At 63.2% G+C, this 12,780-nt stretch overlaps 1 protein-coding gene across 5 annotated transcripts in view; it reads left to right on the forward strand.

The window, feature by feature from the left end:
* BAHCC1 (BAH domain and coiled-coil containing 1) overlaps window positions 1-12,780 on the forward strand; it is a 56,690-nt gene that overhangs the window by 28,614 nt on the left and 15,296 nt on the right. For 2 of the 5 annotated variants that reach the window (XM_086356547.1, XM_086356549.1), the window contains exons 3-10: window positions 1,789-1,911; window positions 5,381-7,129; window positions 7,428-7,536; window positions 7,836-8,062; window positions 8,171-8,329; window positions 8,570-8,781; window positions 8,961-9,294; window positions 10,386-11,231. In XM_086356547.1, coding sequence (XP_086212673.1) covers window positions 1,789-1,911; window positions 5,381-7,129; window positions 7,428-7,536; window positions 7,836-8,062; window positions 8,171-8,329; window positions 8,570-8,781; window positions 8,961-9,294; window positions 10,386-11,231 — 3,759 coding nt within the window. Of the gene's footprint in view, window positions 1-1,788; window positions 1,912-2,563; window positions 3,049-5,380; window positions 7,130-7,427; window positions 7,537-7,835; window positions 8,063-8,170; window positions 8,330-8,569; window positions 8,782-8,960; window positions 9,295-10,385; window positions 11,232-12,780 lie in introns of those variants that run through there. The other 3 variants (XM_086356548.1, XM_086356550.1, XM_086356551.1) reach the window with 3 other exon arrangements.

Genomic DNA, 12,780 nt, shown 5'->3' on the forward strand with positions numbered 1-12,780 from the left:
CTCAGGCCTGCCAAGGGGCTGCTCCTGGGCCCCTCATACTCACAGCAAGCTCCAGGTATTCCAGGGCTTACCCGTGCACCCAGAGATCGAGCCAGCCTCCACCCTCCATCTCAACAGCCTCAGCACCCAGGCAGGCCAGCCTCAGGGCCTCTGAGGACCTGGGGCCTGGAGGCCTGTCCTGTAGCTCTGAGCCCCTCCTTCTGGAAAGGTGTTGGTCTCATGTGTTCCAAGGAGCATGCGGCCATGAGTTGCCACAGGAGTTCCGATGAAACAGCAAAGGGCTTCTGTCCTAAGAGGAATTTAGAAAACAGTAAACGAGCAGGTCACATGGAGCTAGCTACCTGCTTCAGACTTGTCTGAACTTTGTTGTGATGCACTGAGACAGAAGTTGGCACCCCTGATCCCCAGGCATGGGGCTCACAGCTCCCTTGTATCAAGGCACGGCTATGACCTGGCTGGAACACTTGCCCTGGGACCCGCCACCCTCCCCTCAGGGCCCGATGCCTCGGGACCCTGAGCCAGCGTGGCCACTGCTCCCTGGGGAGACCCTGGGATTCCTTCCCACTCCCTGTCACAGCCCAGGCGCCTCAGAAGTCAGGTGGGAAGCTGTTCCCAGCAGCCATTCACTCTTGGGACAGCCATGGGGTCCCCAGGAGAAGCTCCTCTGGGACTCATTTTCCATGGGGAAAATGTTAAGAGCATTAGCTCAAAGCAGGAATTTTGGAGCAAGACAGCATCCTGTCCAGCCCAGCCCAGCCGGCTCAGCCATCCCAGCTGCAGGCCTCCACCCGCCCCCGCCCCCTTGCCGCTGGGCCTGGTGGGGAAGGACCAGCTGTGAGGAGCCACATTGCAGGTGGCTGGTGGCTCTGGGCATCCAACAGACACGCCTGCCACGGCTGTGCCTGGTCTCAAGGTGCCAGTGCCTAAGGGGCCTCCTTGGCCAAATGTTCGCTCTTTCTGTCTTCATCACTTCTGGGAGGCAGGGTGTGTGTCCCAGATGGCCAGAACGAAGTCCGGGGTGTAGCTGGTGGTCCTCTGCTGGGCAGGGCCCGTCCAAGAAGACAGTCCAGGCCCCTCAAAGGGACAGAGAGGGGCCTGCTTGATCTGACTTGGAGGCTCCAGGGAGGGTCTGGGGCTGGGGACCAACGCAGGAAACTCTTCTGGGGGCGATGCCGTCATGGCTGGGGACCAGCTCATTTTGCAGATCTCAGAGCACTGAGGAGGCCCAGCCAGTGGAGAGCCCGGTGCCCATGGCCTCCAGCCAGGCAGAAGCTGGCCACACCCAACCAAGTCAGCCTCAGGGTGCGGGTCACTGAGCCCAGAGTGGCTTGCTTACCTGGCAGCTATGGATGGTACAGGCCAAGGTGGTGTCCGGCCCCGCCTCTCTCCTCTCGGCCTGAGCTGTGAGGGCCTCCCTGTCCACTGCATGTGACCGCCACATCTCCCTCCTCCCCAGATACCTCTCCAGAGCCCCTTTTGTTGGCCTGCCTTGAAGCTCGCGCACTGCTAAGTGCTGCTGGGAGAGAAATCAAAGCCTCCCTCCTCCATCCTCCCCTCTCTCCCCAGCCCATCAGCAATTCAATTTGTGCCACACCGGAGGGATGGTATTAGTCGAGTCAGAGTTAATATGATGTATTGATGGGTTGATTTCCCACCGGCGGGCTGCACGCCGGGCTCCGCGGGGCGTCACTCCTGGGCCACCCGCCGGCTTCTCACCTCGCTGGGGTCAGGGCAGGTGCAAGCCTGTGGCCCAGAGGCGCCTCTACCACAGTCTCCTTGCTTCTCTAGCTCCAGGGTACCCCAGATTTTCGGGGAGTCTGGCATCCACCTTCCTACCCATGAGCCACTTGGATCACCATGGAAACAGCAATGTTCTCTATGGGCAACATCGTTTCTATGGAACCCAAAAAGGCAAGTGCTGGCGTGGGTCTGTGAGGGATTGCATGGGGCCTGGGACACAGTGAATCCTGGAGGGGTGGAGGGCAGGGCCGGGGGCTTCTGGGGTGCCAGATGAAGGTGGCCAGCCTGGATGAACCCTTCTCTCCAGGTCTCAGGCCACACTGTAGGGACAGGGGCTGGAAGAGGATGGGCGTGCTTCTCAGGCCCCCAGAGAATTTAAAGTGCAGGGCCCAGGACCACGGCCAAGCAGCTGGTTGCATGCCGGGGTCAGGGGAGCATGCTGAAAACACAGCCATGCTCCATGAGCTCTCATCACCCAAGTGGAAGCATCTCAAACAACCGCGGCCCTGAAGGAGAGGCACCCAGCTCCCTCAGCACCTGGCCTTACCCTGTGGCACCTCCGCCCCGACCCACCCAAGCAGCTCAGGGGGGGTCCCAGGGGCAGTGGAGGGGAGAATACCATCTGATGGGGGTAGGGGAGCCCCCCAGAAGCCTATACCTCTTGCCTCATCGAGCTAGACAGCACAAGGCCCAGGCCCCAACCCACACCAGGGCTTGAGGTCAGAGGGGTCAGAGGTGGGGGGTAGGGGGTGGAGGCAGCAGCAGGGGACAGGGGCAATGGTGTGCCCCTAGCAGATGGAGGGACTCCTACCCCATTGGCAGGAGATGTCGCTGGAGTGGGTACGCTGAGGTTGGAGCTTTGCTGATAGGATCATAGGGCTGGTGGGGTCAGGAGGGCATTCCGTAAGAAGAGTGTGTTCCTACCACATGCACACGCACACGTGTGTGTGTGTAAGGCCCAGCCTTCAGGGCGCAGATCCCATCAGGGAGCCCATGGGAGATGTAGCCACCTGGAGAGGAGACAGGTGTAGGGGGTGGCCTGAGACCTTGATGCCTGGTGTCCAGGATTTTTCTTGGGTGGGGTGACACTTCATCTGCATTTTAGAAAGATCTTCCAGGGGTGAAGCCCAGGAGGCTGGGGTTGCTTACCGTGTTTAGATGACAAGTGATCTGGACTTGAACTGGACCATGGGATCCCATGCGGAGCCTGGAGGGAGCACAAGGGTCAGGGGGCCCCGGATGACCCCCATTTATGGCCCAGGCTACAGGAAGGGGTGTACCTGCAGAGGAGCAGTTCAGAGGGGAGGGGTGAGTTCAGCTTCCATGCTGAGGGGCTGGGGGGTGGGGGCCACCTTCCCAGGGGGTGATTGCACACTCATGGTGTGGGTCAGTGCCAGAAGGGTGGGTTGAAAGATTGATCTGGCTCAAGGAGAGGGGCCACCCGGGTGAAGAGTGTAAATAAGGACAGATCCAGCTCCAGGGAACCCTAAGAGTGGGGCTCTGAGTGGGGGCAGGGGAGGGGCCCACAACGTACCTGGCAGGCTTCAAGCAGCAGCAGCTAAGGAGGAGAGAGTCCTGAAGGGTCTCAGAGAAGGAAGGGGACCCCAGAGTGGTGACCCCATGAGGCAGGTTGGGGGTGGGCCCTGTGGCCAGTCCTCCTGCCCTCCTGCCACCGTCCCCTCGTTTCCTCACAGCCTCCCACTCTGTGACATTGGGGTGTCTGTGTCCTGGAGCCCACCTGGCATCTTTGTCCAGACGGGGCGGCTGAGGTTGTGGAAGGCCTTACTCTCACTTGGCCCAGCCCAGGGCTGGCCAGGTTGGGTCGGGGTGGATGAGACCCTGCCTGCAGACGGGCCAGGAGCACTCCCCGGCCCCATGAAGGGTTCAGACAGACACTGGATGCCCAGGGAGCCAGTCTCCTCGGGGTTGGAGCCCAGGTGCTCTTGCCCAGAGGAGAACCCCGCACAGGCCGTGGCCTGAGTCCCTCCACCTCCCACATCAGCCCCCGCATGTGCTGCTGTTTTGACAGCGCTTGTCAAGAGCAGGCAGGTGGTCCCAGCCCCATAAATCCGACCCAGAGCTAGGGACCCCCTCCAGGGTGTGGGCCGCTGGCTTCCAGGAGCTCTGGCGGCCTCCTTGGCTCTCACAGTGTTGTGGCCGAGCCTCACCCAAGAACACTTTGGTTTTGGAAATTGAGCTAATTAGGTTTAGCCCAGGCTACCCTCTTCCCCCTTGCTTTAATTAGCAGGAAATTGACAAGGAATTTACACGACTGAGGACAGTTTTACAAGTTCCAAATGTTTCTTTTGTTCCCTCTCTAGGCTCCAGGCCATCCAGGCTGCCCATCCGCCACCCCAGCTGGGTGTAGAGAGGGGCAGCCCCTCCAGGTCCCCAGTAACCCAGCCCCAGCTTAGGGAGCAGTGGGTGTCTGCAGGGCTGGCCAGGGACCCAGGTAGAGAGCAAGGCACCCCAGGTTAGGGGGGCCCCAGGCTGGCCCCATACAGGGAGCTGGGGGAACACCCCCCAGCCACTCACGCAGGATGGGCCAGAGCTGCAGAGACATCGAGAGCCCAGAATGGACTAGGTAGGGGTGGCCGTCTGGACCATTCTCCTTTCTTCCTTCCTTAAAGGATCACCCTAGCCCCTGGTGCAGAAGGGTTGGGGGCCTCTCAGAGTATTCAGAAAGTAGGTAGGCTGGGTCCTTCACTCCTGGCCCCTTCTCAGATGCACGTCCGCCCAGGGCCTTACTTCCTCCTGGGCGGGGGTATCTTGGCACTTACAGGGGGCTACTAAAGGCCATCCATTTTGCTGTCCACAGTGTGCTATCCTGCTTTCAGGGGCCTGCCTCAGATAACTCCCCGTGTGGCTGGGCATCCTGAGCTGTGTAGTGGCCACATCATAGCACATGCTGTCCACTTTTAGCCATCCCCCAACTATAAGCCCCTGGAGAAAGAAATGGAAACCCACTCCAGTATTCTTGCCTGGGAAAATCCCACGGACAGAGGAGCCTGGTGGGCTACAGTCCATGGGGTCGAAAGAGTCAGACACGACTGAGCGACTAAGCATACAACTATAAGCCCACAGCCTCCTTAGCCTTTAGGGTTCTGATGGCTGTTGGTAAAGACCTGATCAGTTTGCACTCCTCCAGCATCGTGTGGGGCTGGGGGAGATGCTGCAGCCTCAGACTCCACCCCGCTGAGTCCAGCGAGGACACACTGCCACCCGCTCCCGCCCTTCCTCCCCTAGTCCACAGGGTCCAGCTGGGCATGGGAGCTGTGCTCTTTTCAGCGTTCATCTCCTAGGGGTGAACGTAAGTCAGAACCTCTGGGGCATGGGGAGTCGGTATTGAACGGGGACAGAGAGCTTCAGATTGGGACGATGAAAAATTCCGGAAATGGATAGGGCCGAAGGTTGCACACCATGAGCACAGTAGCCACTGAATGGCAAGCTTTAAAATGGCTAAAGTGGTGATGTTTATGTTAACATGTTTTCGACAGTTATAAACCTTCCCCGGAAAGTGCCAGTGGGTCAGGGTCAGCCGGTGATGGTGGGGAGGCACCTGGAGCAGTGTCTTGGGGGCACTAAGCCCTCTGGCCCCTGCCTTGGGCTTCCTGTTGACCTCAGCTCTCTTGGCACGCAGATAACTTCTACCTGCGCAACCTGCCCCCCCAGCCCACGCTCCTGCCCGCCAACCACAACTTCCCCAGTGTGGCCCGGGCTGCCCCTGGCCACCCCATCGGCTCCTGCAGCCGTGACCGGGGCGAGGCCAGCCACCTGCAGAAGGGCACCAAGGAGTTTGACCGCTTCCTCATGGGCAAAGAGAAAGCCGGCAAGGCGGTGGAGGGCAAGGAGCGGCCGGCAGCGGAGGAGGACGTCGCCCGGGGGCGGCACAAGCTGGTGCTGCCCATGCCAGGGGACTCTCATTGCAAGGAGGGCAGCATGGCCCGGGGAGCTTGTGAAGGCCGCCCCAAGCACCTGGCCTCCTGCCTTCTCAACACCAAGGTGCTCGACGGCGAGCTGGGCCGGTCTGCGCTGGCCAGCTGCGCGGGGGCCGTGCTGGGGCGGCCGGGTGTGGGCGTGCCGGCCTCTGGACGCTGCGCCAAGGAGGCGGCGGGCCCCTCAGAGCCCGGGCCAGCCTTCAGCGAGTGCCTGGAGCGGAGACAGATGCTGCACCACGCCGTGTCGTACACAGTGCCGTCCGGACTGCCCGCAGGGCCGCCCCCTCCCCTCAGCACGGCCGCAGCCGGCCCCTTCCCCTGCCTGCAGCTGCATGGGGGCCCGGATGGGCTCTGCCCCTTGCAGGACAAAGTCCCCCGGGACCTGAAGGCCAGCGGGCCCACCTTCGTGCCTTCCGTGGGACACCTGGCCGACAAGAGCCGCCCCTTTCAGGCGGCCGAGGCCTGTGCCGTGGTGGGTGAGAGCAAGGACCGGCACCTGGAGGCGGCTGCCGCACCTGACCATGCTGCGCCTTACGGGGTCTCCTATGCCCACCTGAAGGCCGAGGGCAAGGGTGAGCGGCGGTCCGGGAGCTTCGAGGCGGCCCTCAACCCCCGACTGAAGGGCCTGGAGTACCTGGATAGTGCCGGCCCCGAGGCCCCCTTCCCCGGGCTCCCCAAAGCGGGTCTGGACAAAAGCGGCTACTTTGAGTTGCCTGCTCCCTCGCAAGACTGCGCCCGGCCTAATCACCAGGACCCACTGGGCGGGAAGGTCACCCAGGCCTGCTGCACTTTAGACAAGGCTGCCAGCAAGGAGACTCCTGTGGGTGCCCCCGGGGCCCAGAAGGTGGCTCGCATCCGGCATCAGCAGCACTTGGTGGCCCCTGAGGTAGAACCGGGGGGCAGCGGGGCTGAGGCCAAGCGCAAGTCTCTGGAGCTGGCGTCTCTGGGCTATGGCGGGCCGCCCCCGCCCCCGTGGAATGTCCAGTCAGGCCAGGGGGCCACCATGGCCATTGGCGAGGAGCGCAAGGCAGGCACCTATCTGGACCCCTTTGGTGGCACCCTGCAGCAGGCTGCCCTCCTGCCACAGGACCTGCCCACCCCGCCCGACGAGGTCTCGGCCATGAAGAACCTGCTCAAGTACAGCAACCAAGCTCTGGTCATTGGCCAGAAGGCGCCCTTCGTGGGCCTCGGGGGCCTGAAGGCCAGCTGTGCCCAGCAGGACGGGAAGTTCCCAGCCTCCAAGGGTGCAGGCCAGGCCCCGGGCGAGGTGGAAAGGCCCGACTGTGCCCGAAGCCGGGAGCATGATGCCACCCACAGTGATGGGGAGGTGCGGCAGCCGCCCGTGGGCATTGCGGTAGCCTTGGCCAGGCAGAAGGACACGGTGAGCCGGTCGGAGTCAGCCTACGGTGCCAACACAGGGCGGCAGGGCCGGGCAGCCCCCACCTTCAAAGGTACGGACCCTCCACGGAGAGGGAGGCAGGGGGTGGGGGTGTCACTGACTTGCCCCAGTCCACTCACCTAGGGCTCCCAGGGCTAGACCCCAGGCTTTCACGCCCATCACCTCCCCACATCTGCAGTTTTCCCCAGGGCTGAGCTGACCTGCCCTGCATCTTTCCCGTGAGGCTCACAGGGCAGGAGACCCCCTCAGTTCATCAGTCTCCTGGCTCGAAGTGGGGTTCCTGCTTGCTTTAGCTGTGGCTCCCCAGCCGACCCAATCCTCACCCCTTCTGCCATCTCCCACCCGTGCAGCTGGCGGTGGGCCCCGCTCCACCCACCCGCTGGACCTGGAGGCCGAGGAGGAGAGGGCCCGCCTGTGTGAGGACCGCCTGGGGCTCGCCGGCCGTGAACTGCTGCTGCAGTAAGAATCAGGCTGCACCTTTGGGCTGGGGACTGGGCGACGGCCCTGGGGGTGCCCAGTGGTGCCACATGGGATTAAGTGGCCACAATGTCAGGTTTTGTGACTTGTCTCCGGGCACAGCTGTGCACCCACCCCCAGGCTTTGCTGGGGTTTCTGCCCACTTTGAAGGGAGTTCTGCTAACTTCCCCTTGGCTAGGGGACCAGTGCTGGTACTGAGCGTGACCCCACAGGGTGGGGTGGAAGAGCTGGGCTGGGGTGGCTGGTTGTGCGGAGCCTTAACCCACCCCCATGATGGACAGGGACAACAAGGACCTTGTGGAATTCGCCCGGATCCACCCATCAGGCGGCTGTCCCGGGGACCTGGCCCCCCATCTCATGATCACCGGGGGATCCTCCCTGCAGAGCAGCCAGCTGGCCGGGGACCCGGCCCCCCATCCCCACCCTGCCCACCCTCCCTGGCTGCCCCGCACCCGCAGCCCCTCCTTGTGGATGGGAGGACATTCCTACGGTCAGTGTCTGAGGGCAGGTAGGGCACGGGGCAGGACAAGAATCCTGGTGGGCGTGGTGGTCAGTGCCGGCCCAGGGCCCTGTTTCCCGCTCTGCTCTGTCTGACCTCAGTGTCGTGTCTCCACAGGCCTTGGGCACCCTGCCCTGCACCAGAATCTGGCCCCCGGCTTCCCTGCATCCGTGCCCGGCTCCATGCCCCCCGTCTTCCCCCTCTCCCAGGAAACCCCCACACAACTAGTCATCCTGCCCTCTGAGCCCACACCCCACACGGCCCCCCATGCGCTTGGTAAGGGCCTCTCGGGCCAGGCTATTTGCATGTTTTGGGGGGGATCAGAAGTGGGTATGAGGAAGGGAGCAGCCCCCTTGGGTGCTGGGGAACGGGCAGCGAGGCAGGCACCCAGCCAGTGTCCGAGAGACAGGTGTGAGGTGAGAAGCGAGGGCTGGAGGAGGCCCGCTCGGTGGCTGGGATGTGGCCCGGTCATCCTGTCTCCACCGAAGCTGACCACTCTTCTGGCCCTGCCTACAGCTGATGTCATGGACCAGGCTTCTCTGTGGCCCCCCATGTACGGGGGTCGGGGCCCCGCCTCCCACATGCAGCACCCGGGCCAGCTCCCCGTCTACTCGCGGTCCCAGTTCCTGCGGCAACAGGAGCTGTATGCCCTGCAGCAGCAACAACAGCAGCAGCAGCAGCAGCGGGCCACTCAGGCGCTGGAGCTGCAGCGGGCCAGCCAATTCCAGGTACCCACCCCCTGGCCATGCCCAGCCAGGATCCAGGGCACCACCGGCTCCCTCTGTGCTTCAACCTGGTCCAGTCCAGGAGTCCCCACTGCCCACCCCGCCCCCGCCTCTGCCCTGCACCACAATGCCCTGAGCACTGGGGACCCCGGCTGGGCTGAGCCTCTGCCCCACCCCAACAGCAGAAGCCTGAGGACCACCACCTGGAGCTGGAGGAGCCCGCACAGGAGAAGGCCTTGAAGTCCACCCACAAGCCAGTTGCCTTAACCCCCACGGCCAAGGGCACCCCCTCACCCGCCACCGCAGGCCCTGCCAAGCTGTCACCCTGCTGCCACTCTCCCGCCCCGAAGCCCCCCCCTGCCAGCTGCCCTACACCACCACCACATCCTAGCGCCCCGTGCACTTTATCCGTCTGCCCCACTGGCAGCCCTGGGCTAGGCTCCAAGCTGCCCGGCACCGAAGACAAGAGTGGGGAGGGCCAGCGCCCCAGAGCCGACCTCAACACGTTGGAACCAGGTGAGCGCGGGCGCACTAGGCTGGCCTTGGCCTGCCCCCCTCCACTCAGGCCTGTCACCTGCCTGGTGGGCTGAGCTGAGTGGGGACCAGGCTACCTGGCTTGGCCCCTGCAGGGCTGGCCTCACCTTCCCTGTCCCCCTGATGGGGCCTGGGACAAGGTGGCCTGTCCCCCTGCTCTTTCCCTTCCTCCCTCTCCGTGTCCTTCTGAGGGACCCATAGGGAAAGCACTTAGGGTCCCTGCCCCTGGCAGATGGGGCAGGGTGAAGGTCAGGCCCAGGCAGCCTGCACTGGAGCCTCAAGGATGAGAAAGCGCCTGGCCTGCTGGGGATGGTGGCAGGACCACGGGGCAGCAGCCATGAAGCTGGGCAACATGGAGCTCATTCTCACTGTGGGGGCCCGAAATGCCACGGCTTGGGCCCAAGGCAAGGAGCAGCAGCCTGTGGTGAAGGGTCCAGGCCCAGCCCGGCCTCTGCAACTGCCCTCCCGCCCACTGCCCGCCAACTCCCCACAGCTATTTGATTCTGTCTGAATTAGGCTAAGAGTTTACAGTGGAAGCCCATGTGGCAAACATAAAACCCGTCCCAGTTCCACAATAAGGAGGCTGAGCCAGCCGAGGTGGTTGTGTGTGTGTGTGTGTGTGTGTGTGTGTGTGTTTTAGACTTTTTTGCTTTCTTTTTTTTTATTGTAGTTAATGGGGCGTAATGCCTCCGACAGGCTGCCAGCTCGTTCTGGTTCAGGGAAAACTCTGATTCAAGTATCTTGTTTTAAAATCCCCCCTTTTCTGGTTAGCCACACCACACATGCCAGAGGTGGCCTCTAGGGACCCCCCCAGGAATCCCCCCATCCCGCCAAGGCTGCGGCAGGAACTGGGGAGCTCACAACCATCCTGATCGAGGAGGGGGGCCTGGGAAATCGCCCCTCCTGCCCCCGGTGCTCTTCTTCTGCCCCTTTCAACACACCGTGTCCCCATTCCTGCCTGGCACGTTTCACAGGCAGAGGGTTGGCTGGGGACCCTCCCCACCAGTGGAACCGGGGCGTTGGAGGCCACCCTTGTCCCCAGCTGCTCTCCTGACCGCACTCCTCTCTTGCAGACCTGCCTCCCGGATACACGTGCCCCGCGGCGGCCAGCTCGGGCTTCTCCCTGCCCCGCAGCGTGCACTCATCTGACCTCTCGGACCCCAAAACTATGCAAACCGCCCCCCTGGGGCCCCAGCCTGAGCTGGCCAGGACGTTCCCGCCTGGGGAGCTCTGCCTCCGCAGCCCCCAGAAACTGGAGGAGCCTGGGCTGCCCTCAGGGACCAGGGAGGCCACCCAGGACCTTGCCACCATGCCCCACCCTGCCGAGCGGGGACCCCCGGGGAAGGCAGCAGACCCCAGTCCATTGGAGGGGCTGCAAGAACTGCGGTGCGGGGCTCTCCTCGAGGGAGGGGGCCCTGAGGCCTCTGGCCAGGCTGATTCTACTCAGGGAGGAGGGGCCCAAGAGGCAAGGACCACGGAGGAGGGGCGGGAGGAGGGAGAGCTGGGGCCCTCGTTGGGGGCCGGTCCCCAGGCCGCGGAGCAGCCGGCGAGGAGCCTGGGCGCCCTGGATCAGGCCGAGCCGGGCAAACAGCAAGCCCCTACAGAGGCAGAGGCGGAGGAGGTGGCCGAGTTCGAGGAAGCCGAGCTAGAAGAGGAGGAAGAGGAGCAGGACTGGGGTTCAACTCCTGACAACAGCCAGCTGCCCAGGGAGCTGCCCGGGCTGGACGCTCTGGTGGCAGCCACCATCAACCTGGGGGACCTGCCTGGCATCGGCCCACTGGACCCTCCGCCCCTCGCTGTCCCTGGGCCACCCAGAACAGCTCCCCTGCCCCGTAGCTCAGGGATTCATGGAATTGCCCTGCTCAGCGAGCTGGCCGACCTGGAGATCCAGCAGCAGAGGACTGAGCCAGCCCTGCAAGGTGAGCCCTATCCCTCCAGAGCCCCAGGAGCTGGACCCTCAGGCACAGACTCAGGGTCAACCTTCAGCCCCACTCAGTTGTCCCCACAGTGTGTCCCCGGGTCAGGAAACCAGGCAGGTGCGCCCACACCTCCAGCATCACGTCCAGCCCCACCTGCAGGTTGGGCCGTGGGGGCAGGGCCTCAGGGCCAGGCCTGTGGCCCCGATGGTGGTGTCAGGAAGACCCCTGGGATTCTCACGATGCCCTGGGGGGCAGGGGGTGTGCTCAAGGTTGTCCCCATTTTATGCACAAGGATGCCAAGGCCCACAGGTCGGGGGGTGGGGGGCCCAGGTCACTTACGATGATCTCACAGCCAGGAAAGGGAAGGAGAGATGGCGCTCTCTCTGCAAGCTATCTCCACCTTGGGTTCTGCAGCTCCCGAACCTGATACCTGCATGGGGTCCAGCTAAAGACACAGTGACCCTCGCCTCCCAGGCCCTGGGAGTAGGGGCCCTGGGGAGGTGAGGCCCCCTAAGCCTCACCAGGCCCCCAGAACTGACCTGCTGGGCAAGTTGCTCCTGGGCTCCCTGCATCCCACCCAAGGGTCAGGCCTCTGCTTAGGCCTCTCTAGCCCTTAGGTTCCCCCCCCGAGACTCCCCCCAGGCTCTCCCAGCTGGAACCCCAGGGAGGGCAAGGGGAAGCACCCCCAGCCAGGCACTGTACCCAGTCGACATTTATAGAAAGAACCCAACAACATCCTCAGCTGGGCTGCCCGTCTTCTCACCATAATGAAGCTCTCACAGCCCACAGCCAGCCGCCAGCACCTCTTGTGCTGCGTGGAGATAAGCGAAAGTTCTTGTTAATTTCCCCGAAGGCCTCTGTGTCACTCCTCCTGCTGTCTGACCAGAGGGGCCACCACTGTCCTGGTGAGGAGAGTGAGCCAGTGAGCCCTTGCTGGTCATGACCCCTGGAAAGGTGGGGTGGGGTGGCCCTGGGCAGGGGGCTCTCCTGCCCAAGTCACCTTGTGAGTGTGGCTGGCGTGAGGGTGCACTGAGCCGATGCCAAGCACCATGTGTATGGCCACCCGGTCTGTGCCTGTGAATGCCTGCTGGACTTGTGCCCATTCATTGAATGAAAGCTCACGTGTAGACCACGTGTGTCCCATTGTGGGCGTTGCAGCTGCCAGTCCAGGCCAGGCCCTGCCGCCACTGCTGGGTCTCCACCCCACCTTCCCCTTCTGGAACCTGCAAGCCCCCACTCTCCCCTCTTGTTTCTCCCAAGCCCCCCACCCTCCCTTCTTAGAGCCCTCGGGACTTCACCCTCCCCTTCTGCCGCTCCCAGGCCCGCCCCTTCCCACTGTCCCAGTTAATTGGCCGGTCTGCACAGCCTCTCTGCTCTGGAGCTGTTCCCTACAAGCTCAGTGACTGCCTTGCCTGAAATTAATTAGGAAATCAGCTTGTTTTCGGAGCAAAAGGCAGGACTCACAGGAGAAGATGGGAGAAGAACATCCTGGGAACAGGCTGGGATGCGGAGGGGAGAGGGAGGGAAAAGATCCCAGAGGGTCGGCAGG

Source organism: Bos grunniens, chromosome 19 (assembly GCF_055505025.1).
Source record: "Bos grunniens cultivar Pamir isolate PY7600 chromosome 19, Bosgru_T2T1.0, whole genome shotgun sequence".
In the NCBI taxonomy this organism is placed as follows: Eukaryota; Metazoa; Chordata; class Mammalia; order Artiodactyla; family Bovidae; genus Bos; species Bos grunniens.